General features: G+C 39.2%; 4 protein-coding genes across 4 annotated transcripts; 1 reads left to right on the top strand and 3 right to left on the bottom strand.

The window, feature by feature from the left end:
- Nucleotides 1-1783: 1783 nt before the first annotated feature.
- Nucleotides 1784-3255, bottom strand: MELLADRAFT_90811 (uncharacterized protein; the record flags this gene model as incomplete). The annotated part of the gene is made up of 5 exons (XM_007404908.1): nt 1784-1955; nt 2052-2054; nt 2098-2366; nt 2430-2811; nt 2852-3255. 5 exons carry the CDS (start codon nt 3253-3255, stop codon nt 1784-1786), a joined length of 1230 nt encoding a protein of 409 aa, XP_007404970.1.
- Nucleotides 3256-3770: 515 nt separating this feature from the next.
- On the top strand, nt 3771-4478 carry MELLADRAFT_102224 (uncharacterized protein; the record flags this gene model as incomplete). The annotated part of the gene is made up of 2 exons (XM_007405339.1): nt 3771-3804; nt 4030-4478. 2 exons carry the CDS (start codon nt 3771-3773, stop codon nt 4476-4478), a joined length of 483 nt encoding a protein of 160 aa, XP_007405401.1.
- Nucleotides 4479-14110: 9632 nt separating this feature from the next.
- On the bottom strand, nt 14111-15485 carry MELLADRAFT_59465 (uncharacterized protein; the record flags this gene model as incomplete). Its single annotated transcript, XM_007404907.1, has 6 exons — nt 14111-14476; nt 14543-14605; nt 14686-14774; nt 14899-14989; nt 15294-15365; nt 15429-15485. 6 exons carry the CDS (start codon nt 15483-15485, stop codon nt 14111-14113), a joined length of 738 nt encoding a protein of 245 aa, XP_007404969.1.
- A 9203-nt stretch (nt 15486-24688) lies between these two features.
- MELLADRAFT_90810 (uncharacterized protein) lies at nt 24689-25961 on the bottom strand (the record flags this gene model as incomplete). The annotated part of the gene is made up of 2 exons (XM_007404906.1): nt 24689-25722; nt 25781-25961. The coding sequence occupies 2 exons, from the start codon at nt 25959-25961 to the stop codon at nt 24689-24691; spliced, it is 1215 nt and encodes a 404-aa protein (XP_007404968.1).
- Nucleotides 25962-27805: the final 1844 nt, after the last annotated feature.

Genomic DNA, 27805 nt, shown 5'->3' with positions numbered 1-27805 from the left:
TTTTTAAAACCTACATCAATTTGGGTTATACATAATATATGCGTAATTTATTGAAATCCATACACCTTCTTGAAAAATGTGAGCAAAATTGTGATTAAGTTCACATTCTATTGTGAACCTTTCCTGAAGTTCACATATTTATGTAAACTGCATTTATACCTCACATTGTATTGTCAAATTGAGGTGAAGTTCACATTTAATTGTGAACTTCATCATGAAGTTCACATATTTTTGTGAACTTCATCTAAAGTTCACATATTTTTGTGAACTTCATCTAAAGTTCACATATGTTTGTGAACTTCATCTAAAGTTCACATATTTCTGTGAACTTCATCTCATTTCATTTGAAGTTCACATTTTATTGTGAACTTTTCTACAGTTCAAATATTTTTGTGAACTTCTTCTGAAGTTCACATGTTATTGTGAACTTTTCTACAGTTCAAATATTTTTGTGAACTTCTTCTGGAGTTCACATCATATTGTGAACTTTGTCTACAGTTCAAATATTTTTGTGAACTTCAGCTGAAGTTCACATCATATTGTGAACTTCATCTCAGGTTCACTTATTTTTGTGAACTTCATCTGAAGTTCACATCTTATTGTGAACTCCACATACTTTTGTGAACTTCATCTGAAGGTTGCATTTTCCTGTGGACTTTTTGTGAATGTCACATTTTTCATTTGTTTTCTGATGAGATGAAGTGCTTAAACTTCAATTTCTTTTTGCTATCTATTGAGTGGTCTACCATAATCAAAAGTTGGCTCTCTTTACGTACTTGTATGCTACAACAATTTGTATTATACAAAATACGCATACAATTTGTATTATACATAAAATATGCGTACAATTTGTACTACACATGAAAAAAATGTGTGTACAATTTGTATCATACATGGAATATACGTACAATTTGTATTATACATAAGAAATGCGTACAATTTGTATTATACATAAAATATGAACCATTGGAAGTTCACATTTCTTTGTGAACTTTATCTAAAGTCCACATTTCATCATGAACCTTTTGTGAAGTTCATTGTGAACTTTTTATGAAGTTTACATTCTTTATTTGTATATGACCACATCATGTCCTCAGATTTCTATTGCTTTCTGCCATCTCTTGGGTGGTTTACAATGGTTGAAAGTTGGCTTTTTTATGTAGTTAGACGCTACAACAATTTGTGGTATACATAAAATATGGGTGTTTTATTGAAATCAATGAACCTTTTTAAAAAGGATAAAACAAAACTTTGATAAAGTACATATTTAATTGCGAACTATTTCAAAGTGCACAAAAGAATGTAAACTCCATAAACAGTTCAAAATGGAAGTTTACATTGACATTTGAACTTCATCCAAATTTCACATTTTTTCGTGAACTCCATCCAAAGTTCACATTTGTTTTGTGAACTTCATCCAAGGTTCACATTTTCTTGTGAACCTTTTCTGAAGTTCACATCTTTTTGTGAACCTTTTGCAAAGTTCACATTTTTTTGTGAACTTCATTCAAAATTCACATTTCATTGTGAACTTTTTGTGAAGTTCACATTTATTAGTTGTTATCTGAACAAATCAAGTCCTCAAGTAAACACAGCACCTTATTAACGGCAACTTTGAAAATAAATTTAAAAACTATCAGAATGAAAGATACAAGGATACTCTAATGATAAGGAGTAGAAGGTAGTCAGATGAGAAAGGAAAGAAAAAAGACAACCAGACTGCTCATAGTAGCAAATCAAGTTTAAACACTTGATCAGGTACGCAAATGCTATGTGACTCATATCATACTGGATTCCTAGTGGTACCTAAGAGGGGTTTCTCTACTTGTCCATTCCATATGTGTTCATCGAGTGTATTCAACAAGAGAAGGCACTGCTTAGCACCTCCATCAACCGAGTTCCTGAAAGGTTCGTTTCGTCTTTGAGCCATATCGTGTTTGCCAGAAGTTAGTGAACTGAAATGGATATAGATTCATCCTTGAAAATTGCTTGTTTGTACTTACTAGCCAGGATTGAGCGTTGTCATGGTAGAGCTGGATCATACGCCTAACCTTCTGCAGATATGTTGCAATTTCTCCGGTGTGGGTTATTGCTAACCTGATTGAGTTCAGGAGGAGGCCTGATGCACGATATTTCGAACTTCCAGAGAAATACGAGATGCTCCAGGAATTGAGACTTGCACGTAGAGTCCTTTCAATTTCGGAAAGGTTTTGCTTTGCGACCTGATTGGCTTCTGTTGTCAACCGAATCTCGTTGATTATCGAGTTGGCAATATTTTTGAGAAGAGTAAAGATGTATAAAGTTTGATCAAGCATTTCTTGAGGAATGTGTAATTTACTTGGAAGATGTGGCTGGTTCAAGAACACCTTAGACTAGAAAAGAATATCAGTTAAAGTAGAAGAAACGGAAGGGACAGGTAATTTACCAACCTCTTGCATGAGCAACCCCATCTTGGTGTGCCCTTTACCATGTAGCTGACGCAACCTGTCACCGACCAAATTGACAGAATCTGAAAGATCCCAGAGGATCACTGAAGTCTCCAAAGAACCCCTTAAGTTTGGTTGAAGTCGCAGTAAGCTTGAAATTTCTTGTAAGGGGACTGTGTCAATTGCTTGACGGTCCATCTCGAGGCATAGCTCTTTCATTGATTTGACAATATTTTCGGAAGTATGCTGAACAGAGGTGATCTCGTCCGAGTCCATACCTTGCCTTAGCCTTGTCAGCAAATAAGTTTCACAATGCCATGGGATTGTGTTTGGTGCTAATCTGTAATCAAGGACATCGACGAACATATTTAGTAGATGAAGCTTCCTTATTCAGAGAAAAGGGGTGGATCAAGGAACTTCCTTACATGTAAAGACACAAAAACATATTCAAGATTAATATACCCCCTGCGAAAAATTTGGATGCCAGTGTCCATATATGCCACGCGCCTGGAGCCAGCGAGCTCTGCAAAGATTTATTAGGGAAGACCTGCGCTTCAGAAGCTCCTTGCTTCAGGTCTTGAGCGTCTTTAGGTGATGAAGAATACAAAACTGAAGAGATCTGTTGAGGCGATTCGAGGTGTTCCTCACTGTGTATAAAGTGTTCGGGATCTGACTCTTCCTCGTACCCGGGTAGCTGTGGAATCTTTGCCGGTTTGTTTAGGAAATCCTCAAAGGTGATGGACGGGATGTGTAGCTCATCGCAGAACGGTTTGAACGTGGGGCTTGGAAATGAAGAATTTGCATGCGTGATGTTGGCTGGGACCTGCATCGGGTCCGAGTAAGTTTTGGAAGTTTGGGTCAGAAAAGAAGACCCTGCGTTTGTGGTAGAGGTCATAAGCATTGGAAAAGAATATGAGATTGAAGACAGAAGATATCAAGTGTGGCGTGGATTTTTTGATTACTTCAGTGTTCAAAAGGATAATGGCTAAGCTTTGATTATTTCCACACCGTGGGCCCACGTTTCTTCCATATAAATTCCGGAAGAATATCATAGATAAAAACACTCAATAAGAGTATGCAGACCCCCTTTGATCGTTACGCTCTTAATTGAAGGTACGAATCCCTTTGAGGGTAAAGACTCTTGTTGTCAATTCACGTTTCGTCAATTTGGTCAAATTAACTTATATGTATGTGCCTTGCATTCTTGTCATCTTGTTTGTTCTGTCTAGGCTTAATTCTCCCTCCTCTCTTCTTCACCCTCTCTTACCCTTGCACGATTTTTTTTAATATTTGTTTTATATTCTATTTCTAGTCTTGTTTTGCTTCTTACATATTGCTTCGGAAATGAATACCCTCGCGCATCTGTTTAGCTCTCTCAGTAAGCGTATAAGGAAGGCGCAAGAATGGGCTCGTAAGTTGGTTCTTGTTACAGGTTGTAATTGGATGATTATGAAGGTTTATTGTTAGTACACTTATCAATATGGACTGTAAAAATATGGAAAAATATGGAGAGTGAAGCTCTCACCACAGGGAACAAGATGCATATTTTTCAATGTTGACTTCCCAGTTCACGATACCCTTGACATATCAAGTTCCGATGAAGCTACGAACGCGGCTGCCACTATAAATGATGACATATATGGCTCTACTAGCATAAGTCAGCCCAACCCAGACAGTATCTCGATTGCGGATGCGACTTCAAATTCTGGGACTTCAGAAACGCGATCAACCAATTCATCCATAATAATCAGTCACGAGATCACTTACAGATCGTATCCACCTGATCCTTACCCTATGCCGTCCTCCTTAAGTTATACAATCGCATCTGAGCTCACGCCGGGGGCAGAAGAGTCACACCATCCTCACGTTGGTGCGCTTCTAACACCCGCTGATCCAAACCCGCCTGGGCCTGTTGCGGAAGGAGATGTAATTGAGCCTGAAAGTGCTTCACTAAAACGCCAGAGACTTGAAGATTTTGACGAAAAACTTGAGGGTACATCAGACTTCTTCCCCTCATTATATACATGTATTCATGATTTAATTTGTGTGTGATATATGTGCTGACTAACCTTGCGTGTTTATTCACAGCAACGTCCATCAATTAACATCAAAACATCGGTGATTCCGTTGGCGAATCTCATAACAACGAGGATTTTGGTGAAAAACTCACGGGGACGCCGCAGTTCTTCCCCTCATTATCTATTCCTGATTTAATTTCTGCTTGATATATAATGTGCTGAATGACCTTACGTATTTTTCAATCTTTTTTTACTTTTGCGTGGTGTATGTTTATTTTCCCTTGTGAATAATGATGTGATTGTTTATATTTTTCAAGGGGATGCTGTATTTTTACGCAACTTTTTTTACACCAAAATGGTTGCGTAAAAGTGAGTTTGCGTAAAATTGAAGAACACATTTTTGCCTGCCAAGAAAATGCTCGCGCCACCCCTTCTCGTGTGGATGTTGACAGAAAGCCAATGACTTCACGCTTCCAGATGAAGGGATCCAGGCAGTACCCGTATTTTCAAGGAAGAAAGGTGATAATAATTTCTATGAGAAAATGAAACTAAATAGAGAATAACAGATAGATATATACATTATAGATAAAACAAAAGTATGTAATCTTCTCTTTTTCTTCAACCTGGGCCCTGGCAACTACCCACTACAAGACGCAAGAAGATCCTCAGTCCAGTGATTGCTTGCCCGTGTTCCATGTCTTTTCTTTTGAGGCTGTTACCGTATCTCGGAGGCGAACTATTATATGTCTCATGGCTTGGACTTCATCTTCAGCTGACAATTGATGATCAGCAACGTGCAATGCGCCAAACGATGCCTGTGAAGTTACCGCAAAACCAAGATACTAATCAGGACTTAAATTTCTCACAGGAAAAAGCAACCAGCGCACCTTGAAACCAGTAACATGATTACGATAGGCCACCAATTGAGTCCTAAGAATCTCAAGTTGCCTCCAGGTTCGTACCAAGCTATTGATGCTTCCAGAGGTAAGGGCAATATCGTGCTTCAGCTGCATTGCGCTCCTGCTGTGGTGGTCCAGAAGCTTCCTCCAGAGTGGGGCAGATTGTTTGGTCGTGATCAACTTTTGATGTTCCTCAGACAGCTGACGAGCCAGCCGGGTCCCAAGGTCAGCTGCCCGGGAAACAAGCGGGATGGCCCCCTCAATCTGCAAAAGAAGCCGAGAAAGGTCAGACGAGAGATGACCAAACAGTATATCGAGGTTGTGTGAGACGGTTTGGGTTGTGTACGTCGGATGACCAGATTGAACATGCTCAATCAGGTCTTGGATCCTTGAGTACTAAGATACGGATCAATAAATATCATATCAGTAATGTTTATGGGTACAAAGGGACAAGGTGAAGAAAACTGACTTCATGGACCAAAAACAAAAATGTGTTGATTCCGCAACCATTGAGAATGATCACTTCATCTTTAACTTTGCTAGTCAGCTCAGATAGCTCCCACAGCCGCTGCGCTAGGGCATTCCTGTGGTCGACCTTTGTGGAGTATTCAATGGCAAGGGCAAGTTCTAGAATTTCCCCTTGATGAAACCCTAGGTCGTAAGGATTTCCAAGCACCATGATAGAGTCAAAGATGTCGGATGCAACCATCACATTTCTTGATACGGATCGGGTGATCTGGGACACTGTTGTTTCGGGTGGATCCGTGTCTTGTGGACAAAAATATGGGCCGGCAAGGACGGTGCAGTAGAAGTATGTTATGGGACCAAAGGAAGGGGTTACAAGGGAGATAAGTTGAAACACGTGATTTGAGAAGCAGTTGATAACGAGGTTGGATGCTGTAGACGCGAGGGCCCAACCGGTCAAAAATATGCAAAGGAAAGAGGCGGGGAAGAGGATGAAGGGGTGGGAAAAAAATCTGAAGGAGAAAGTTATGAGTGTAGATAGTATTCGCAGGAGGTGGTGGACAAAGCAATTAAGGAGCCATGGAAAGTTAGGCGTTCTGTCATGGATAACATGATCGATATTTCGAGTATTGTCTGATAGATCCAAGAGAGGTCTCTGAGGCTCCTTGAACGAGGAATTAAGCTTGTTGGACATGTTGTGAATGAGGATATCTGGCGGAGATGGTGGGTTGTTCTTGAGTCACCGCGAGATGACTTATATACATCTCTGGTAAAAACAATATTGAAAGCAACCTCAAGCTATTTTGGTTGAACACACTCAGGTAACCCCCTTGATCAGTCAATCGTGATCAGACTTATCATGTTCTACCTTTCTTCTTGTCCGCATGATGCTAACCAACCTAAACGTTGAAAGGCAAAAGTCAGACGGCTCCATCAATGACTCCTCAACTTTTCGATATCACCCATGTACAAATCAGCTAAAGAACAAAGGTTCATGGGTGTTAGCCCGACCTTTCTTAGCTTGTTGAGAAACTTGCCCTAAGGTATTGAGGCTCAGATCACCATACTGGTATACACTGAACAGTCTCAAAAAACCTATAAACTCTTCTGATTGTATCTCTCGCCCTATGTGACTGGTCTGATGTTGCGCATTGATCAACATTCACTGATCGGTGCGTCTCAACAATTCCAATCAGTGTGTATCACCTCAATACTCACCTGTGTCAATACTGGCGACAAGTGTATTGCCAGAATTTCCTATAAGTACCAGTTTGTGACGGTGCTAAACCTCATACCGCTTGGAATATCCAAGAACCTAGACCAGGAAACTAGTGCAATTTGCAAACCACTCTGATCACACTTCAAATGGATTAAAAACCACCACATTGTAGAGTAAATGGTCTGAATTAAAGTTCAAATGGTGTTCAAACGAGATCCCATGTAATCACAAATCTCCTCAATTCGAAATACCCTTCTCACTCTTACAGAAAAAGAGCAAAAAGCAACAAGCTTATTTGGATAACATTTGAGAAACAATAGATAAGTAGATGAATAAGTTTTTGGTTTTATCAATCAGATACTTGATCAGTTTGTGGTGTAACTTTCTGAGCATTGGAATTCTTGTCTGTTGATTCATAGTCATATTCTTCATCAATACTATCGCTCTTGGACCCTATGAGCTTGCGAAATACTCTCTGATGCCCCAAAATCTGGGTGCATGCTTTTTCCAAGTCGCATCTCAAATCAATTACTTCCACCTTCAGGACATTCACCTCAAACTCCAGGAAACAAATATCTCTGATGGCTTCTTGCAGAAGCAACGAAACCTGCTCAATTGAAGTTTCTGAAACAAGGATTAGAATGTCAGGAGGAAGGACGTGGATTGGACTGATTACAATGATCCTGAAAATGTATGTACATACCATTGATTTGTAGTTGGCGTAAATCTTTGTGAAGATTACACCATCCGCTTTCTCGACCCCAATGTATGGGATATCCAACTCAGGCAATTGTTCCTCCATTGTTTCAACTGAAGTATGATCAATTCAATTTCCATTAGATTGGCTGCTAAGAAACCTCTGAAGGAGAATAAATTATTGACCTTTTTGTTTATGATTTTGTACATCTTTGAAAGGATTGACATCGAATGACTTCGTAGAAAAATCATTACCTTGGATATCTTATAGAATGAATGAGATACGTCAGCAGGATATCAACGCGAGTCAAATCAAAGTATGAACCCATTGACTCGCAATTGAGGACTTCAAGATCGTCATGAGAAGTGATATCTGGCACCTTGGGTACATCAATAGGGGAATCGTGAGGGCCAATTTGAGTTGTCTGACTCTCTGAAAGGCGCTGAGACATGATTGCCTTTGAGAACGGGGGATGAGAGTTGATGTTTCTTAAAAGCCTGAAAAACGTCAAAGACTGAGATGAAGCTGAACCGTCTTACTTACTCAAACTCTAAGAGAAAATTGACAAATCAAATGAGATGGTCAGGATGAGGGAAAACACCAACATAGAGATAGCGAGCGTGGAACCACAGCTGCAACTTCAAACTGGGAGCAGAAAATCAAGTCGAAAATAGGAGAGTGACCTTTGGATCATAACCAGTAATTCCAATTTGGTCAGATAACAAATAATAAATTTGAATTTTAGATGATTTTCACAAAAAAATGTGAACTTCAGAAAAGGTTTACAAAAAGATGTGAACTTCAGAAAAGGTTCACAGGAAAATGTGAACTTTGGATGAAGTTCACATAAAAGTTCACAAAAACATTCCAATTTTCTGTGACATTTTTATGAAATTCACATGGCATTGTGAACTTCTCTTGTGAACTTTGGAAAAGGTCACAATAAAATGTGAACTGGGGATGAAGTTCACAAAGAAGTTGCATTTTTCTATAAACATTTTATGAGGTTATTGTAAACTTCCATTTGGAACTTTTATGGACTTCACATTCTTTTGTGCACTTTGAAAAAAGTTCACACTAAAATGTGCACTTTATCAAAGTTTTGTTTAATCCTTTTTAAAATCATTGATTTCAATAAATTACACATATTTTATGTATACCACATATTGTTGTAGTGTCTAACTACGTACCAACTTTTGATTATGGTAGACCACTCAATAGATAGCAAAAAGAAATTGAAGTTTAAGGACTTCATCTCATCAGAAAACAAATGAAAAATGTGACATTCACAAAAAGTCCACAGGAAAATGCAACCTTCAGATGAAGTTGACAAAAGTATGTGAAGTTCACAATAAGATGTGAACTTCAGATGAAGTTCACAAAAATGAGTGAACCTCAGATGAAGTTCACAATATGATGTGAACTTCAGATGAAGTTCACAAAAATGAGTGAACCTCAGATGAAGTTCACAATATGATGTGAACTTCAGCTGAAGTTCACAAAAATATTTGAACTGTAGACAAAGTTCACAATATGATGTGAACTTCAGAAGAAGTTCACAAAAATATTTGAACTGCAGAAAAGTTCACAAAAATATAAGAATATGTAAACTTCAGATGAAGTTCACAATGAAATGTGAACTTCACCACAATTTGACAATACAATGTGAAGTATAAATGCAGTTTACATAAATATGTAAACTTCAGGAAAGATTCACAATAGAATGTGAACTTAATCACAATTTTGCTCACACTTTTCAAGAGGTGTATGGATTTCAATAAATTACGCATATATTATGTATAACCCAAATTGATGTAGGCTTTTTAAAAAGGTTCATTGATTTCAATAAATTACGCATATTTTATGTATACCACAAATTGTTGTAGCGTCTAACTACATAAAAAAGCCAACTTTCAATCATTGTAAACCACCCAAGAGATGGCAGAAAGCAATAGAAATCTGAGGACATGATGTGGTCATATACAAATAAAGAATGTGAACTTCATAAAAAGTTCACAATGAAATGTGAACTTTAGGTGTGTTTTATTGAAATCAATGAACCTTTTTAAAAAGGATTAAACAAAACTTTGATAAAGTACATATTTAATTGTGAACTTTTTTCAAAGTGCACAAAAGAATGTAAACCCCATAAACAGTTCAAAATGGAAGTTTACAATCACATTTGAACTTCATCCAAATTTCACATTTTTTTGTGAACTCCATCCAAAGTTCACATTTGTTTTGTAAACTTCATCCAAGGTTCACATTTTCTTGTGAACCTTTTCCGAAGTTCACATCTTTTTGTGAACTTCATTCAAAATTCACATTTTTTTGTGAACTTCATTCAAAATTCACATTTCATTGTGAACCTTTTTGTGAAGTTCACATTTATTAGTTGTTATCTGAACAAATCAAGTCCTCAGATTTCTATTGCTTTTTGCTATTTCTTGGGAGGTTTACATTAGGGTGTTTCAAGTTTCTTTTGCGTAATTTTCAAAAAATTAGGGAGGCTCAGGTCAAATCTTTTTACTACTTCTCCTGTAAAACACTTTTCCCAATTTCATAATATTTACGCAAAATTTTATGCAATTGGGAAAAGCCATACAACATCCCAAATTTTTATGAGCAGTAAATTTATTGAAAATGAGCAGTAAATTTACGCAAATTTGCGTAAGGTTAAATTTGCGTAACTTTACTGCTCAGAAGGAGATCTGAAAGAAATTTTTACGGTCCTTTTTACACATTGGGAAAAGTTTTTACAGCACCGTATCTTAAAAAACTTTCCCCATTATTCAAGAAAAGGCCGCGAATATTTGAGCATCACAGAAAATCTGAGCTCATATTTTTTTGTGAATCTCATCTGAGGTTCACATTAAGGGGTATCAAGTTCCAATTTTTACAACAAAAAAATTATGAGACGGGAAAGTTTTTACGTTTTAACTGTAAAAAAACTTTCCCAAGATCATAAAAACGAATCGTCAAAAGTTCACGAATTTTATAAACTTTTTGCCGTTCCAAGCTGCCCGAGCAGTAAAATGGAGATTCTTCTCTTCGGGTTTCCCGTTGTAGTCGTATTTTGTTGTAAGTTTATGTTTTTACGAGAACGGGATTGATAAAACTTTCCCGTTCTCGTAAATTTTAAGTAAATTTATGCTATGACGGGAAAGTTTTTTACGGTTTTTACCGTAAAAAATTGGAACTTGACACCCCCTATTATCTTGTGAACCTTTTCTGAACTTCACATATATTCTCTCTTTTCAGAAAAATTAAGTCCCCAGATTCACACTTATGATAAGTCCCAGAAAAATGTGTATTACATAAGAATAGATGATGATCAAGACAAGATATGAGATGTACACTAGGAAAAAAATCAAAGCATGTAAATGATAAATTTATATAAACGCTATAATAATAGGATGATCCACTACCAGCCGTTTGATAGAGTATAGCTCAAACACTGATAACAAAAAACCAGACTCTCATCCCCTGGTGTGTTCAATCTAGTAGTCCAGACACACCCTGCAACGCTGCCGGCTTCATTTTGAGGGCCTTGCGTTCTTTAGTGTTGAGACCAGCAACCCATCTGGAATCATAGCAATCACTAGGAAGACCTAGTGGCCATTTCGAGGAGCCTACAACTGGCGCGGTTTGAGATGTCTTGCGTTTCCCTGGTTTTCTTCCAGGGCGTCTAGGAATTTCTTCTTGTCTCAATTGACGATAAGCGTTGTCGATGTACTCAACTAAGGCAGTTCCTAGTCGGCTCCGCCATAGCGGAATATCTCGCACCCGATCCTCTTCCACGACTTCGTCATCAGATTCGTCAGACGAACAGTACCGGCGATCCAGGAACAGATCCTGGTAAACATTCAGATCCTCGTACTTCAGACAAGTTTCATGACATCTCTCTGCGAGCTGCGAATACCTCCATAATCTTAGTCTTATGATGTTGATCATGGACACAAGAAAACAGGACGTACATTATTGGCTCGCTTTGCTCGGCGGTCTTCCTTCATGTGTTTTTCTAGATTACTGTTATCTTTCAAAAAAATACGTTTGTTGTTGATCCGATACTTCAAATGAGTCACCATTAGCACCCTGATTCTATCGACATCAAGCTCTGCACGGTCCAATCGGAATAAGTCCTCATACTCCAAACCATCCATTGCACAGTTAAACATATCTAAGCAAAACTCCAAGGTCCTTCGGTTCCATTCTTCGGCTTTCGGGTCATTTCGTGCAGAGCTCAAACCAACGTAAGGGATTCCATATTGTCTGAGTCTTTGCTCGCAGCGATTTCGAAAGCCCTCTCCCATCTCGTCATCATCAGCCCATTCTTGTGAGAGCTGATTAGCTCTGAGGATGTATGGAGCTGATAGCCCAAGGGGTGCAGTCCCATCAGGAAGTTCCGGTAAACTCTCCAAATCTTCATGAGTCGGAGATCGGGGGAAGGATTTTTTTTCCCGGTTAACTCCCGCAAGGTATCGAAAATGCTGCTGAATAGCTTTAGACTTTTCAAGCCAGACACAATGTTAGCTCATTCAAGTACAGCCTGATTTCAATCCACCGGTGTTCAAATCAATGAGCTTACTGAATTTTGATCATCATCCTTGTTCTCTGGGGTCATTGTGTCCCTTTGTTTCCTTAAAGTTGCTGTGAGCTTATTTTGTGAGCTTTTAGAAGGTCGCACCCATAACTTTGGTTTGGAACTTGGGTTGATGTGACTCGTTTGTCGGACCGGGGTGACAGCAATATCAGCAGGTGGAGATCTATTAATGGGTGTCAATGAAGGATGGGAGTTTGAAATCTATAAAGGATACGTTAGTTGCAGGTTCAACTCTATCTCAGTATAAAATTCTTGTCCTCTGTATAATTTATACTCCTGATATCACCCCAAGGTGGCAAGGAACGTACCCTTGGTTCAGAGAATGCATTTGTATGTTGCCGATTTGGTGTTGCACGTCTCCTGTCCATGTTTGCCGTCTGATGTACCCAAGCTGAACTACTAGCAATCGTGGAAGATTGAGCCTGATTATCAAGCAGTATCTGAGTCAGTAAACACATGGTCAAGAGTGTCACTGAGTTTTCAACCAACCCCTTCGCGGTCCTGTGCTTGGAAAAGCGGCCGTTGCGTCCGTGAACTGGAGTCAGATTGATCATCGACTTCCATAGAATCCACAGCCGATTTGTTTGGAATCAATTCTGTGGGGCTTCTTGTAAGAGGAGGCTGATCAATCAAACATCTCAGAGAATCATCAATATGTACAACCAGGGCCAATAAAAGATTACGCCACTTACTGTGATGAACCTGGATGATGAAGAGCTCACATTAATTGTGGTTATTAAAAATGGCTCAGACTCATTTAAAACTTCATTAGAGTTCGCATCAGACCAAACGAGATTTGATCCAGTTGATTCTGGGCTAGACAAAGTCTAATTTAGCGCACATGTGAGAAAAGCACCAACTATCCAAATAAAAATGACGGTAAGCTGTTGAGAGATATGACCTACTGAGATTGGCATAGCTGATGGGGATGCAGGAGTTTCCAACCTTCTCGGCAAGTTCTGAATGGAAACACAGATCATGAATTCAGCTGATACAGAAATATCTGATACATAATTCTTCACCTACACAGTTGTTTTCTCTATTCTCAAAACTTATCATTCTTCCATCAAATTTTTCTTGCTGGCACATCATCTGCTGATATGAATGGTCCAATCTGTTTAGGCCAAGTTGAAATCTCTCTTCAAATTCTTGCTGTGTTTTTGTGATTGCCTGTGAAATTAGAATGAAAAATTTGAGCTTTACTGTGCAAAGAATCCAGCAGAGACCGACCTCCAGTGTCTGTGATAATCTTGACTGCGTTAAAATTAAGCTCTGTGTTTGATGAGATAGTCAGTAAACCTACAAACTCATCTTCATGAAAGGAAACACAGGTATACCTTTATTTCTGACTCGTGTTTAGTTATGGAGCCCTCGGATAGGCTCAGTTCTGATTGAGAGCTACTTGAGCTTGAGAGGTCGGGGATGCTGTTGACGCGACTTTCAAGTTTTGATATACTCTCTGTCAGGGATAGTCTTTTGTGCTCAAAATTGTCTACTTGCTCTTCTGAATACTGTAGCTTTTTACAAAAGCTGACTTCGTTGAGTTTCACCTGTTCCTCAAGGTCTCTTATTGCTGTTTGCTGCATATTGTAAGATTTTGCAAGATCTTCGTTTATTCTAGAGCATTCCTGTTATACCCAAATGAGCTTGTCAATTCTAGGCTTCCCATATCAGGAGTCATTGACCACTAACATCGATTTTTTCAAGGCAGGTTTTTTCGGTCAAACTTGTGGCCTGGCATAAGCAAAAATTGAGCAAGTTTACCTAAGTAAGCTATCATATCTTAAATAAGCATCATGGATAGAGGGAAAAAACAAACGGTTCTGTTGGACTGAATTTGTGTATGTAAAACTTCTTCCACCTTTTTAATTTCTCCGGAGCAGTGAAGGTGGGAATTATCAAACTTATGCTGAATCAAATGGATCTCTTTGTTCAGTCGGACCTGATCATCTTTTAACTGCTGGTTGCAGGAATCCAAGCGTTGCATCTCGCTTTGCATAGACTTGATTTGTTCTTCAGAGTACTGGCGGTCATTCAAGACCTTGGACTGGACCAATTTGAAGTCGTTGTTTAGTCGCATCTGATCATTTTTCAACTGCAGGTTGCAAGAACCCAAGCGTTTCAACTCGCCTTGTGTTGCTAACTCGTCCTGATAAGATGTATGCGTTTTCATCAGAAGGGCTCCAAACCTTCACAGTTGCATTTAAAGTCTTACAGTTTGGCGCTCATCCACCTTGAATTCCATTGCATCAAGTCTAGCATCCAATACGTTTAGGGTCTGGTGTTTACAGAAAACACAGAGTTTAGTTATCATATGAGCAGCACGTATTTCTTGAAGAATGAGAGTTCAAAACTTACCAAGCCTTGCTCATTAATCTGAGAGGTCACCACTCCAACATCATCACACAGGTTAGAAACAGTTCCTTTCATGCTGCTCAGCTGGCTTTCTATATTTGTGAGTGAGTTCAGCCGATCTTCCAGTTTTTTCTCCTGCCCAGTCCGTAACAAACATCATGATATCGTAAGGATTTGACATGGAATTACAGATTTAACAGATACACGCAACTATACCAGTATTATTGATATGTTCCTGTAAAGCAATGGGACTTCTTAACAACTCGGAAAACTTCTCCTCGTGCGAGCTGAACAAGGTGCGAAGATTCTGTGCCGTAATGAGGTGACATTGCAAGTTTGATATCAATAATAGCTCACGTCAATTGAATAGGCAGGGCGTTGAAGTTTTACGAACTGTGACTTCTGTTCTGTCAGGCTGAAAACCAATATATGCGTAAATCAAGAGGGGAAGAAGGGAATAGCGTAGATTTTTCATGAGGACGAACCAATGATTCAAGTTGGGCTTTGTGTTGCATATATGACATTTCGAATTTGGCCTAGTAACACAATACATATGAAGTTATTTCTCGAGGTCATCAATGAAGCCGCAAAGAGAGATACAAAATGTTTACTTCTAAGTCATCAATGCTTTGTCGTAGAGCCTCTGTACTCTCGTGGACATTTTGAATCTGGCTAATCATAACCTACAAAGCATGTTTGTCAGATTGACTCAAATGCATGAATATCAAGCCAGTCAACTTGCTCACCTTGAGATCGTTTAAGGCCTGTAGCGAATCGAGCTTTGAATTGTTTGGGTTTTCCATGCTGGGTTTAGGATTTGAACATAGTAAAGTGCACTTAGATCTGAAGGATATGGCGAGGGAAGTTATAACAAGGAATAAAATCACAAGGAAATATTTTGTTTGATCTGAAAAAGGTAGGGGTATAAATAAACTATGGATGAAAATGATCTTACGGATGTTGATTGATCAATCTGGGATCTTGGGATGCTTCAACGGTGGAATCAATCCAGTCACAAGATGCGGGTACCTCGAGCTAAGCGCAAAGACCTTTGTATTTGAGATCAACATTACCCTTATACAGAAACAAAGGAAGACACTACTATGTAGCCCCAAGGGGAGTTGAACTTATGCCGACTCTGAATGTTTAGGTAATTAAGGGGGTGGACCTAAGCTTTACCTACGACTCACATTGACAAAGAACCTGAGCACCTTTACCAATTCTTGAATTCAGCTTTTTCTTTGTCTTTCTCAGCTCAAGAAAACATTGAACCAACAACTGAGAGGAATAGTACTTTCCCCTGATTCACATCAACGCACGGGTAGACAAATACGCAGTTGGACATTGAGGCGTGATCTTCATCCTGAGAAGTGCGAACCAAAAATCCACCTTAAATATATAGTTTCTTGGGCAAAAGTAATCTTAGCTATCATGAATAAACCAACCCCCTCCAGTGAAATACCTCTAATTGAAAAAATTCTTCAAAAAATACAAGACGTGGAGGCGGCGTTCAAGTCGGAACACTTTGGTTGGCAGTACTTCTCGTATATTTTCACTGACTGCTTCCACATGCCAACCCATTGATCTTTCTGGTTCCTATCTCAGATGATACATCACAGCTGAAATGCCCTGCAGACAACAAGTCTCTTCATCAACTCAAAGCTATTCAAGATGAAACTTCAATACCATGTTTTGAAGAAATGCACAAATCAGTAATGCCTAATGGTGCGTAGACAAATTTTCAGTAGAACCACACGCTTGATTTCTCTCCATTCTGAGAACCTTGAATGTTATATGTAGAGAACCCAGTCCATTTGGACCAAATAAATATAGCTCGTCAAACCATTAAGTCATCTCTCCCCAAAAGCTGTGAAAGAGAGAATCAACACCGTGGTAAGTTGTTAAAGAAGCTGTGGATTGATGGGTCAAAAGCTGATATCAGCTTCAGTCAGATCTAGTGTTTACACAATTCCGCTGCTGGTTCTTCTTGTTGGTGGAACTATGTTTGCTTACCATCAGCTTACCACTTCGTATGAATTTGAACAAATAGGTATTTACATTGATATGATCTAGGAATCTGAGCAAAGGAGAGTTCTATGGGTCTCTAGGGCTTCTTATTCTATCTAATTTTCTGGCTTACTACTTTATTGTGTCAATTTCAAGAGCTTAAAGTTGTATGAATGTTCAAAAGACTACACCTGGGTAGGCCTAACCTGCCTAGTACTGAAACCAAATTATCAAGAGTCGCCTTGTACACAAAGAGTCTACCAGAACTCACCTTTTAATTCAATGTGATGTAGTTTTGTGGGGATCTCATGAAAGTCTTCAGCTTGTAAACCACCCCTAACTTCAGCAAAAGCAATTTCAGCCCCATAGGAGTTTTATATGGGGTGGGAGAGTTTTACACAGGCCAGTTCACACCGACCATCCCGGTGTAAAACTCAAAAATAAGGCCTGATTTTCGAATTTTATGGCTCATCAGCCTCTTTGACGGGTGGGTCTCCCATCAGCTTGTTATGAAGTCACATATATATGCAATAAATGATTGATAATGTAGACATACCTGGTTTTACTTCATCCTCAAAATCTGCTTGTGATTTTCCCCTACGTTTTTTGGGTGTTAATGTCATGCAAATGAATACAATACAAAGAAGTGAGATATATATTGATATACAAAAAACAAACTTTGGAAGTATAGATGTACCTTGTTTTAGTCTTGCATTTTCATCTTCACAATATGCTTGTTATATGGACCTACACTACTTGGGTGCTACTGTCTTGCAAATGAATAGAGTATAAATTACAGAAAAGCAGTGTAGATAGGGTGAAAAATATATACGTAACTAGGGTCATTGACATGGATGCTTTTACCATTTGGATGGGTATGATACTCTTCCTCATAGAGTTAGCACCGGTGATCAATGAAGGTCTTGAACATGGTTTCATCAGACAGATTAGGACAGTGAAGTGTTCTCAGGAGATGCTTGGACTGGAGAAGACGGTTTTGTGATTGTTTCCAGAGGTAATGAAAGAGATGACAATGATTTGGCACGTAGATCAGTTGAGGTGGATGACAAAGATGGTGGTGTTGAAGAAGATGGTGATGTTACATGGTTAACTAGATGACAAAGTAGAGAATGATGTTTATATGTCTTCAAACTCTTTTTCTAACTTTGTTCTATTTTTTTAAAGTCTGTGTTAAAGTTTTTTCAAGGCGGTGTAAAATTGTGCTTTGTAGGTGCTGGGATGCAATCTCACACAGAGCAATTTTACACAGATAATCTTGGTGTAAATGGAGTATGTGTAAAATTCAACTTTTGGAGGTCAGTCTTGACTTTTACGCTGGGAATTCTTACACCGTAACTTTCCGTGTAAAAATTCCAGTATAAAATTACATAACACTTCCGGGTTCCGTATTTTTACACCGGGTTTTTTTACACAGACCAAAAAAACCAAAAACGGTGTAAAATTCGAAAATCAGGGCTTATTTTCAAGTTTTACACCGGGGTGGTCGGTGTAAAGTGGCCTGTGTAAAATTCCACTTCCCCGTTTTATATCTATCTCATGGATCAATATCTGACAGTTTGGTGAGATTTGAGCTCCTTTGTTTGTGCTTCCTGCTTTATGGCGTACCTGACTGGCGGTAGCTCGACAGTACATTTGGCTTAGAAAAGAAACCCTTACATTTGGTTCAAAAAGATAGAAGACATTGTGAAAAGTGTGTACAAGTTGGTTTGGAGCTTGGGGGTGCAGGAAATGCCAATGAAGAGCCTGATATATGATTTCTAAGCCTCTGCCACTGTAGCTACATTTCATCAAACTTAAGACTTTTAACAATATGAATATAGAAAGCCAGTCTTGACTGGTGAAATTTTGAGTGGCCTCATCACAAGAAAATCGACTATAACTTGTTGGTATAATTGGTTTGGAAGAAAATTGAATTGATAAAGCAATTTGAGACCAAAACCTCCACTGCACACTGATGCTCCAAAAGTCATACATATTGTATTCCTTAGAGGCCCTTCATCCACCTCATTCATATTCTTGTGATATTTGTGTGTCTTTGAGAAATGTACATTAATTGTTCATTAACAGCCTCTCTGGCCTATCATTCTTTGGACATTTTGTTGAGTTCATTCTTCCACATTGATGGTGGGGAAAGACCAAGCTTGTCACACCAGTGACTACATTGGTGCATCCTGATGAAAGATCTGAGCCCAGCAAAATTAGTATTTCCACTGCCCCGGGATTTGCTGTCGAAAAAAAGACTTGAGCTTTTGGTAGATGAAATAGACTTAAATCAGATGTGCTTACTCCAGATCAATCATCACTGGGTCTGTTAAAATCCCCCCAACTCCTTGAAAGTCGCATATCATTGAGCGTCCTTTGTTTTGATGAAGATCCCAATGTGCCAGGGCATGAAGCACCAGGTGAAGCTCGTTGGAAGAGTCTTTCACAGTGAAGTTCTGATTGCCAACAAATTTCTCGTATTTGCCGATTAATTCTTCTTCAAAATACCACACCTCCTTTCCCGATTGAACCACAAAGTGGTCAACAAACTGAATCATCATGTAAAAAAACTTATGAAAAATGACCCTGGGAATGGATGTATGGATATGTTGAGACTCACGCGTAGTTTAGCCACGAGTTCTTGCTGTAATGTTTCAAATTTTCTGTTTTCAAGTATGGTGTCCTTGAAGTTATGTAAGACACCACTTGCATAGAAGTACAGTTCAGCCTGATCCAGGTAATGTAACAAAGAAATGTCTTTAAAGAACGTTTTCTTCGCAACAACGTTATGTACTGTGTTGCTGATTCTGATTTCAGCTTTGTAGCACCTCATGAATCGACCACAGCCAATCAAGGCGTCATTGTCCACTCGGAACATCACTGGATAAGGTCGGAAGTTTGGTTTATTTTCACCTTTCTGGAAAGTGAGCATAAGTAAGTCTCCATCTATCCATATGGCAGATGGTCTAGGAGGAAGGAGTTCCAGTTCGATCTTGTTAGAAGCCAAACTGGCACTGTTGCTCAAGAGTGCAGCGTTCCTTGCTAAAAAAGAGGTAAGAAGTAAAATATGTGATTAGCTACCCCCATTGATACTATCAAAATGTCAAGTGCTCTGGAGACTCACACTCTCCATCTATCAACAACCCATCAAGTGAATTTGCCAAACTATCAACTTCATCCGTCTCATTTGATGTGGCTCCTAAGTCCTTCTCAGGTGCCCACATTCTATTTTTTTCTGTATAATCAAAACAAGAACTTGGATTAGGCAATATCGCAGTAACCGTGCGGAGAAATGAATCAAGGAAAAGCTTGTATGCGCGCCTTTCACCTTCTTACTTGGTTCAACAGAGGCCAAGTGCTTTTTGCAGCGAGAGCAGACCTGGGATGGCAGTTTCGAAAACCGGCAGCTGCACATTTTGCAGTGTACATGAGTATCAATCGAATTTGGATGTGAATTAATCCACTTGCAAGGATTGCAAATGATGGATTTGAGTGGCGAGGTTGATCTTGCAAGGTATGGGTACTCGATTTTGCACACATCACATCTGGGCGCGGTGTTATTTGAGGAAGTCAACATAGTATTGCTCTTTGGACTGACAATATTTGATTAACAAGATGAAGATTGATTGGATTTATGACACTGTGATGGGTAATAGAATAAAGATCAATGATTTGTCGATATAAATTAATTTCTGGATATAACCCTGGAATGTGTACTGTTGGCTGATTTTGGGACGGTTTGTCAACCTTTTGAGGAAAAGAAGGGGCGGTGAAATTCCTCCTTAGGCTCAACAAATGCACAAGTCAAAGTCACCAGCTGGTGACTTGTTCAGCACAGATGAAGAAGCGCTGAGGATTCTTCAGTGCTCAGCCAAATCCACATTATACAATGGACGTCACCCTTTCAGACCCTGGAGTGAAGAACAATGGAACCAACGCTCCCTCAGACAGTAACTAGACCTCTGAACCCAACCGGTGGAAAGTTCAAATCATAGAACTGATTGTTTTGAAAATGAGTCGGCACATTCAGTTCAAATGAGCGTTGAGGGTCAGTCTATATTCATTGCCAACAGTTAAATGTTGTCAGTATAACCTGTAACATTAATTACTGAGCCTGTTTTAAAACAGGCTCAGTAACTATTCTTGAGTATATGAAGTAGTAATATGATTCAAAGAAAAGATATAGCACCCATCACAACGATCAAATATATGACAAAAGAGCCTGATCATCTTCATCTAATAGTAACCTTCACCCTAATGGCAATGAATAAAGGTAAGTTATCAGTAGACTAATCATTATGAAAATCAGATAATGATTCTTCAAAATTTTCCTTTGAACTCAGAAATATTGGTGGACCCAATTGTGTCAGAAGTTGTACTCTCAAACAATATCCATTTACTAGTCAAGTCAGGTATGTCTCTCAAATAATTTCGATGAAGTACATCATCCTTCCAGCTTACCAATCCATCGCCAGATAACACCCGTAGAAAATTTCGAGAACAGAAGGCTACAACGGAGCAAACCTCCGTTACCCTGCCTTCTAATGATAATCTAACAACAGAAGACATTGAGGTGATTCTGGAAGCCTTGTGTAGAAGTGAAAGACTTTCAAAGGGAGCTCAAGCAAAACTGCGGTTGGGAGAATTAGCTTGGACTGTATTCAGTCTGTTATTTCTGACTACCTGTGCAATCGAGATGATCAAGTGGGCTTGTGATAGTGTTGGTATTCTTTACAACAAATTTTCATTCCATATTCTCATTTTTTCAAATTTCCTCTCTTTGATGATTTGGGTTACAGATACCATGGACATTGTCATAGATATACTTGTGCTTTCTGATCTGATCAAGTCCTGGTTCAATGTTATTAGTCATTAGATCATTCTCCATAATACTTCATAAGATCATTCATGAACCTTTTTGTACTCAAATGCATCACATTTTGAAAGTGGAGTGATTAGGTAGGATCTCTCTTTATTTGAACAAATGTATTGTTTTAAATTCTTAACAATAAGAACATGATTGTAGGTAAACAATAAAACAAATAGCTTAAATAAGAAGAATTGAGCCACCTGAACAATAACTACACTAGTAAATGATCAAATTGAGAAAGGATTTTGTTTTGGGAGCTTCATCCATGGTTCACATTTTGTTGTGAAGTGTTTTCAAAGTTCACAATGAAAGCTTACAATGAAAGGTGAACTTCAGAAAAATTTCACAGAAAATTGTAATGTTTCTGTGAACTTCATCCAAAGTTCACAGTTTCCTGTGAACCTTTTCTGAAGTTCACATTTCTTTGTGAACTTCATCTAAAATTCACATTTCATTGTGAACTTTTTGTGAAGTTCACATTTATGATTTGTTATCTTATCTGAAAAAATGAAGTGCTCAGATTTCTATTGCTTTTTGCTATTTCTTGGATGGTTTACAATAGTTGTAAGTAGCGTTATCTACGTAGTTATATGCTACTACAACTTGTGTTATACTCAAAATACGTGTCATTTGATGAAATCAATACACCTTTTTCAAAATGAAAATCAAATTTGGATGAAGTTCACAATTTATTGTGAAGTTTTTGTAAGGTTCACAAAAGAATATAAACTCCTTCACCAGTTCACAATGAGAGTTTACAGAAAATCTGAGCTCACATTTTTTTGTGAGCTTCATCTGAGGTTCACATTTTCTTGTGAACCTTTTCTGAACTTCACATTTATCATCTGTTTTCTGAAAAATTGAGTCCTCAGACTCCTATTTCCTCTTGCTGTTACTGGATACATAGGCGCAAGTCATGCCATGCACACCTATAGCAAGCGCCCGCCCACCAATCAAACAAAGTAAATCGCCGCATATGAAGCTATCAAAAGAGTTTGAAATAAAGATATGCAGAAGTTACTCGGTGCAATCATCTGAAACCAATCTTCAAATTGGTCTCGGCAAACTGTACATGCGCCTTCCCAGGCCGCTGGGATCAGTGAGTGCCAGTTCGAAAGGTTGCAGATGGGTGAGATTCTAGTGTTCGGGAATTTTTCGCAAGTCCAAACGACCAGTAGAGCCGAGACCACCAAAGCAGCCAAAGCACCAGATACCAAGTTAGAAACTCGGTAGTTGTCTAGCGGTTGCAAAACGGATTTTCAACATTCAACATTTTATAATAAAGGCATGATAGATTACATTGACTTACAACTAAATCCCACCCTTTTGAGATGGCATGAACAAGCCTCTGAGGTTTCCTCGTTGTGGTTGCAACGGTTCTGGCATCGCTGACAATTCTCGTGCCGATTGGTATTGGCTGTTACAATTGAAAATCAAGTCAACACAAGCTTCTTCTTGAAAATTGAGACATGAATCCTTTCACCATCAGATTCCAAACCTGGAGCATGTGGGGATGCAATTCTCCGTGATGAGAGTCTGTTAGCTGAAAGGTGGAACAGGAAGGTAAACTTTTGCCATCTTCATCAACCAGCTTCCTGTTCAAACTGAACTCACCGGGCTGGGAATTGTCTGAGCTAGATGATCCAGTCTTGATATTCCTATTCCTCATTCTGATTGAAATTTGTGAATAGATGGCGGTTGGTGTAGTTGATTGGTGTGATCTAAAGCGAGAAGGAACTTAGTGGAAGGACCATCAAAGGAAAATTTGCAAATCTTTCGGGTAAAAAATACTGAGATTCTTTAGGGTAAAATAAGACCTAAGGAAGTCCGAATCTTCACAGGGTATCAGATGACAAGTCATAACCAAGGAATGAGAGACATACAAATCACATATAGTGGAACAGTTAAGTACATAGCAATTTGATTCAGAGGCCTAAAAATAGGCCCGCTAGGAGCGGCCTGAAGTATCAAACAACGAGAGGAAGAGATGGGTGGGACGGGATTCATAAGAAAATGAAGATAATGAGAAGGTCTCAATCATGACAATACCAAGAGGAGATTTTTGAGACCTTTGAGGAAAGATGATGTTGAGTAGGAATTAAAACAATCATCACTCTATATCAAATCACTTGAGGTAAAGAGCACATAAGGTGCTATAAACGTGTGCGACGCTATAGTTTCCAATACAAATTGATCCATAGACATATCAAAGTGCCTACTTCTTCAAACTCAACCAATTCGTGTGGAAGAGGAACTTGGTTCACACAATAATTGATTAAACAATCATGGGGGGTGGTTCACGGTGCATTTAGCAACATAGGAAGCTGGTCCAAACATGTAATGTAATACCAAATTTCCCATTCCACTAAATTAATAACAAGTCACCAACAGCAAGTAATAATAAACCTCCTATCGGGTGGCCAGAGGCACCTAAACATACATGGAGTAGACAAAAATTTGCTCAAAACAAGATTTACAATAGCTAACTGCTAATCTTCCCTGTATCACCTATACAACCACTGATCCACAAGCCTGCTACCTTCTACTGGACAAGATTATAAGTAGATGGCACACATATAAAGAAAGCATTTTTTCACGGGGAAATTTACTTCAACATTGAACATATTTTAAACAGGGGAGTGTCCGGTGAATCAGGCAGTGAGATTAGTGGTGGGAATCAATCTGCACTGAGAATCTGAGGAAGGGGCAACGGCGGTCAAAGCAAGAAGTGAAGAGACTGTACCAAAAGGAACTAGCTTCAATTGATTTCCATCGACTGGTGTGATGTAAGAAGGCCAAATACAAAAATTCAGGGGAACTCTGGCGAGACAAAGAGTGATTTGTCTCCCGGTGGTATAAGTCCCTATGTGTTTTTTCCAAGTTCCTTTAGTACTTCACTTCCATATCACTTGTTCCACTCAGATAACGAGACACTACTACAATTGTTGAATTTAAACAACCAACTGTGATTTCACTCTAAACACAAACTAACCGTAAGGCTTGAAGACATATTACAAAGGGAAAGCAGGAGAGGCCAGCTAATACAAAATATCAGTACTTGAATCAGCTGGATGATGATCCGTTGAATTTATATTAATGAGCTGACCATTAACCATGCACCTTAAGTCACATAACTCCATGAATTCTTACACGATACACACATGTATACTGTTTGTTTCCATTGTTTGAATTGATCTTGAAGATGACCTTTTTGTAAACTTCTTTTGTTGGCGTAAATTCAAAGGTCTGGGCAATTGAAGCTTTTGACGTATCGTAGAAGCTACTAAACAAAAAAAATTCTGAGTGTTTATCTTTGTCATTGACCACACCCCAAAGCTCGAAATCTTTGGGAGCTACATCTATACTATCTTGAGCCAACTCTTTTCCAATGTGCTCAACTGTGACACCAGTGATCTTGATGGGGTCACTTAGCGCAATACCTAATTGTCCTTTTGAGCCACGGAAGGCCCAGCACGCACCAATTGAGCCGTCGCCAATCAAAACAATATCGGGTAAAGTCACCGAGGGGCGTCCACTCAGGGAGGCAAACAAAGTTTTCCAGCTTCTTGAACTACTGTTGAGACTTATTGATTCTGAGGTCAGGCTAGGAATCACTGAGCCCCCAGTTTGTATAAATGCAAAATCTCGCCGACCATCCTTGTCCTTGGTGCATATCTCCAAAGCGTCTTGCGCAACATTTTTGAGATGTTCGATCATTTGCAAGACCCGACCAATGCTTGTTATTGTGTTGATGATGATGTCTTGGGTGGAATCTTGCAATGTTGGCTTAGGAGGCTGGGACGGTAGCTGGTTGATTTGACTAGGTACTCGAAGCGTAGTTATCTCGTTCCATAATCCAATGTTACGAGGGACTGTGGACAAGGCCGATATCCAAGAATCGTGAACCTCTTGAAGGTGTTGAACTTGTAATTCCAGATCGGCTACTTTCTTTTTGGTCTTGTGCAACTTGTTCAAGATGGGTCCAAGGTTTTCTGTTTCTTGTAAACGTCGGACTTGATTCACTAATTCAATTATTTTCTCGTCCATCATGATCAAAGTCGTGGAATTATTTCCTGATATGTTGCCTTCTTGAATATATCGGATCTCAGCTTCTAATTCATTCACTTTCTTGTTGAGAATTTGCAATCTTTCCGAATAGCCTGACTCGAAACCAGGTCAGTATACTAACAAGGAAGTAAGCTTGTATAAAACACTTACTTATGAAGAACCATAAAACAACAGCAGATAATAATATATAATACCATCGGCGTACTGATCGGGAGATCAAGAGCTTTACCATACGACCCCACCTTTTACCAACACTATGTTGGCAGCTCTCTCTTTCCGTAACGTTGATGTGACTGGGGGAAGCTCGGTGCTCAGTGCTCTGGCCTGGCATGATGATCGCAGTAAGCGGTGATCTAAAATCGATTTTGATTATGAAATGGAACGTTGACAGACAAAAAATGTCATGGGTGTGGTTAGCCATCAACTTCTGATTTATTCCAGTATGATGGCTGTGGCCTTTCCCCGCAGTAGGATTACCGTATACTTAACTAAGACAGACGTAGTCCACATCTCCTTACCGTCTCCCTACACAATTCCAGTGAAATGAGGCCTTCAGAGAGAAGTACTACTTGCTGAAGATATACTCTGAGGTATTTTGCTTGCTCTATTTCTTCACATAAACTCCTTTCGTGCTGCCATTCTTGAGAGCCGCATCCTCAGGCGCGGTGCCGCAGATCAGCAATCAAATTCTCTGATTGGTTCAGCATGATGAGTACGCAAAAAAACGGATGTGGCTCAGTCATGAGTTTCTATGCACAAGTTTGGGCACACTTCAGAGACTTTTTATGATTCAAGAGTGTACAAACCTGGAGACTAGCTGAGTCTAGAGGTTGTGTTTTATATGGTTATTATGTAGTACCAGTAAGTTTTACATATATCGGGGTTTCAAGGTGACAAGGTGTTAGCTGTATCTACATATTCCTACGTATTCTCCTCTGTCCTTATTTAAACTGTATAAGTGTATTTGAATAACAATGAAAGCACTTTAGACAAACATTTTAAAGGGAGAATGAGCAAATTTCAACAAAACACGCATTATAGCCCAAGCTTACCTAGGTGGCTAACTTTGGACTCACTGAGCCATATCTCAGTGTTAGTGATCACTCAGCAGTGAGCAACATAACCCAGAGATGAAATGATTTAGGTGATCAATGTTCATTTGGTCAGCCTGTTCATCCCAAGGCAAGAAACAAAGACCAGCACCGATAACAAGAGGCACGGTGAATCTTGTGCTTGAAGGGCGGGTATTTTAAGTCTAGATCATCCCCTTGAGATCTCCCAACAGATCAACATCAATTTCCTCTTCCAAAAACCAAACTTCGACAGAAGCCTACACATCATATCATGGTCCTTCCTCGCTTTGAAATCTCTTGTGGGCTCTTGCGTCATCTTCTACCCATATATTCTGCTTGGATCGTCTTTGAAGCGTATAACCCTGTCCTACGCCTCTGTCAAACCATCACAATCTGGGTTAACCTGGCACAAACTTTGGTCTACGCTTTCTGGAATGATCATCTATCTCAAGCACCAGATCACCTCCAATCCGAGATTTGTGCTCTTGCCAAAGAAAATATCATGCGGCCTCTTGGGTTCCAGGCAAAGCGCGGATTTTGTGGACGACTATCGGGCGGTATGACTTGGATGACAGAGGCAATGTTGGGGGTATTCCTACTACGCTATGTATTCGGACTGTCCTTGTGGTCCAGAATCCGAAAAGAAGGTAGAGAGTTTTGGAATGCACTTTTCAACAATGGTTTGTCTCTCCTGGTAGCCAGTCTGACTCATAAAGCACTCGAGTCAAAATCTGACATCCAATTTTCGCATGTACAATAACACTCCTACAGAATAAGCTTCATTCAGCCATATGATACAACAAGTCAAACGATTTGATCACAAATGAACCTGGTACTAATATCAGTTTAGCTCAAACAGAAGTCCAAAGTCATCGACCAATCTGTCCTTAATTTTCAAAACTTTACTACACCAGATCCAAATCCTCAGAAAAAGTTCATACTCTCAGTTTCATATCAAGAAATTATTTTTCACCCAGCTATCATCCCCAATATCATAACGATTGTTTCTCATTAGTTCAGTTCTTTCTCATTTCCATTGATTTGTCTTGAGATCCCTTCTATTTTTTTGTATTTAATCAGTGCACATGTGGTCTAATCGTTA

The sequence above is a fragment of the Melampsora larici-populina genome (assembly GCF_000204055.1).
Source record: "Melampsora larici-populina 98AG31 unplaced genomic scaffold MELLAscaffold_3, whole genome shotgun sequence".
Lineage (NCBI taxonomy): Eukaryota > Fungi > Basidiomycota > Pucciniomycetes > Pucciniales > Melampsoraceae > Melampsora > Melampsora laricis-populina.
The sequence above is the reverse complement of the archived record's forward strand: the minus strand, read 5'-3'. Positions and strand labels throughout refer to the sequence as shown.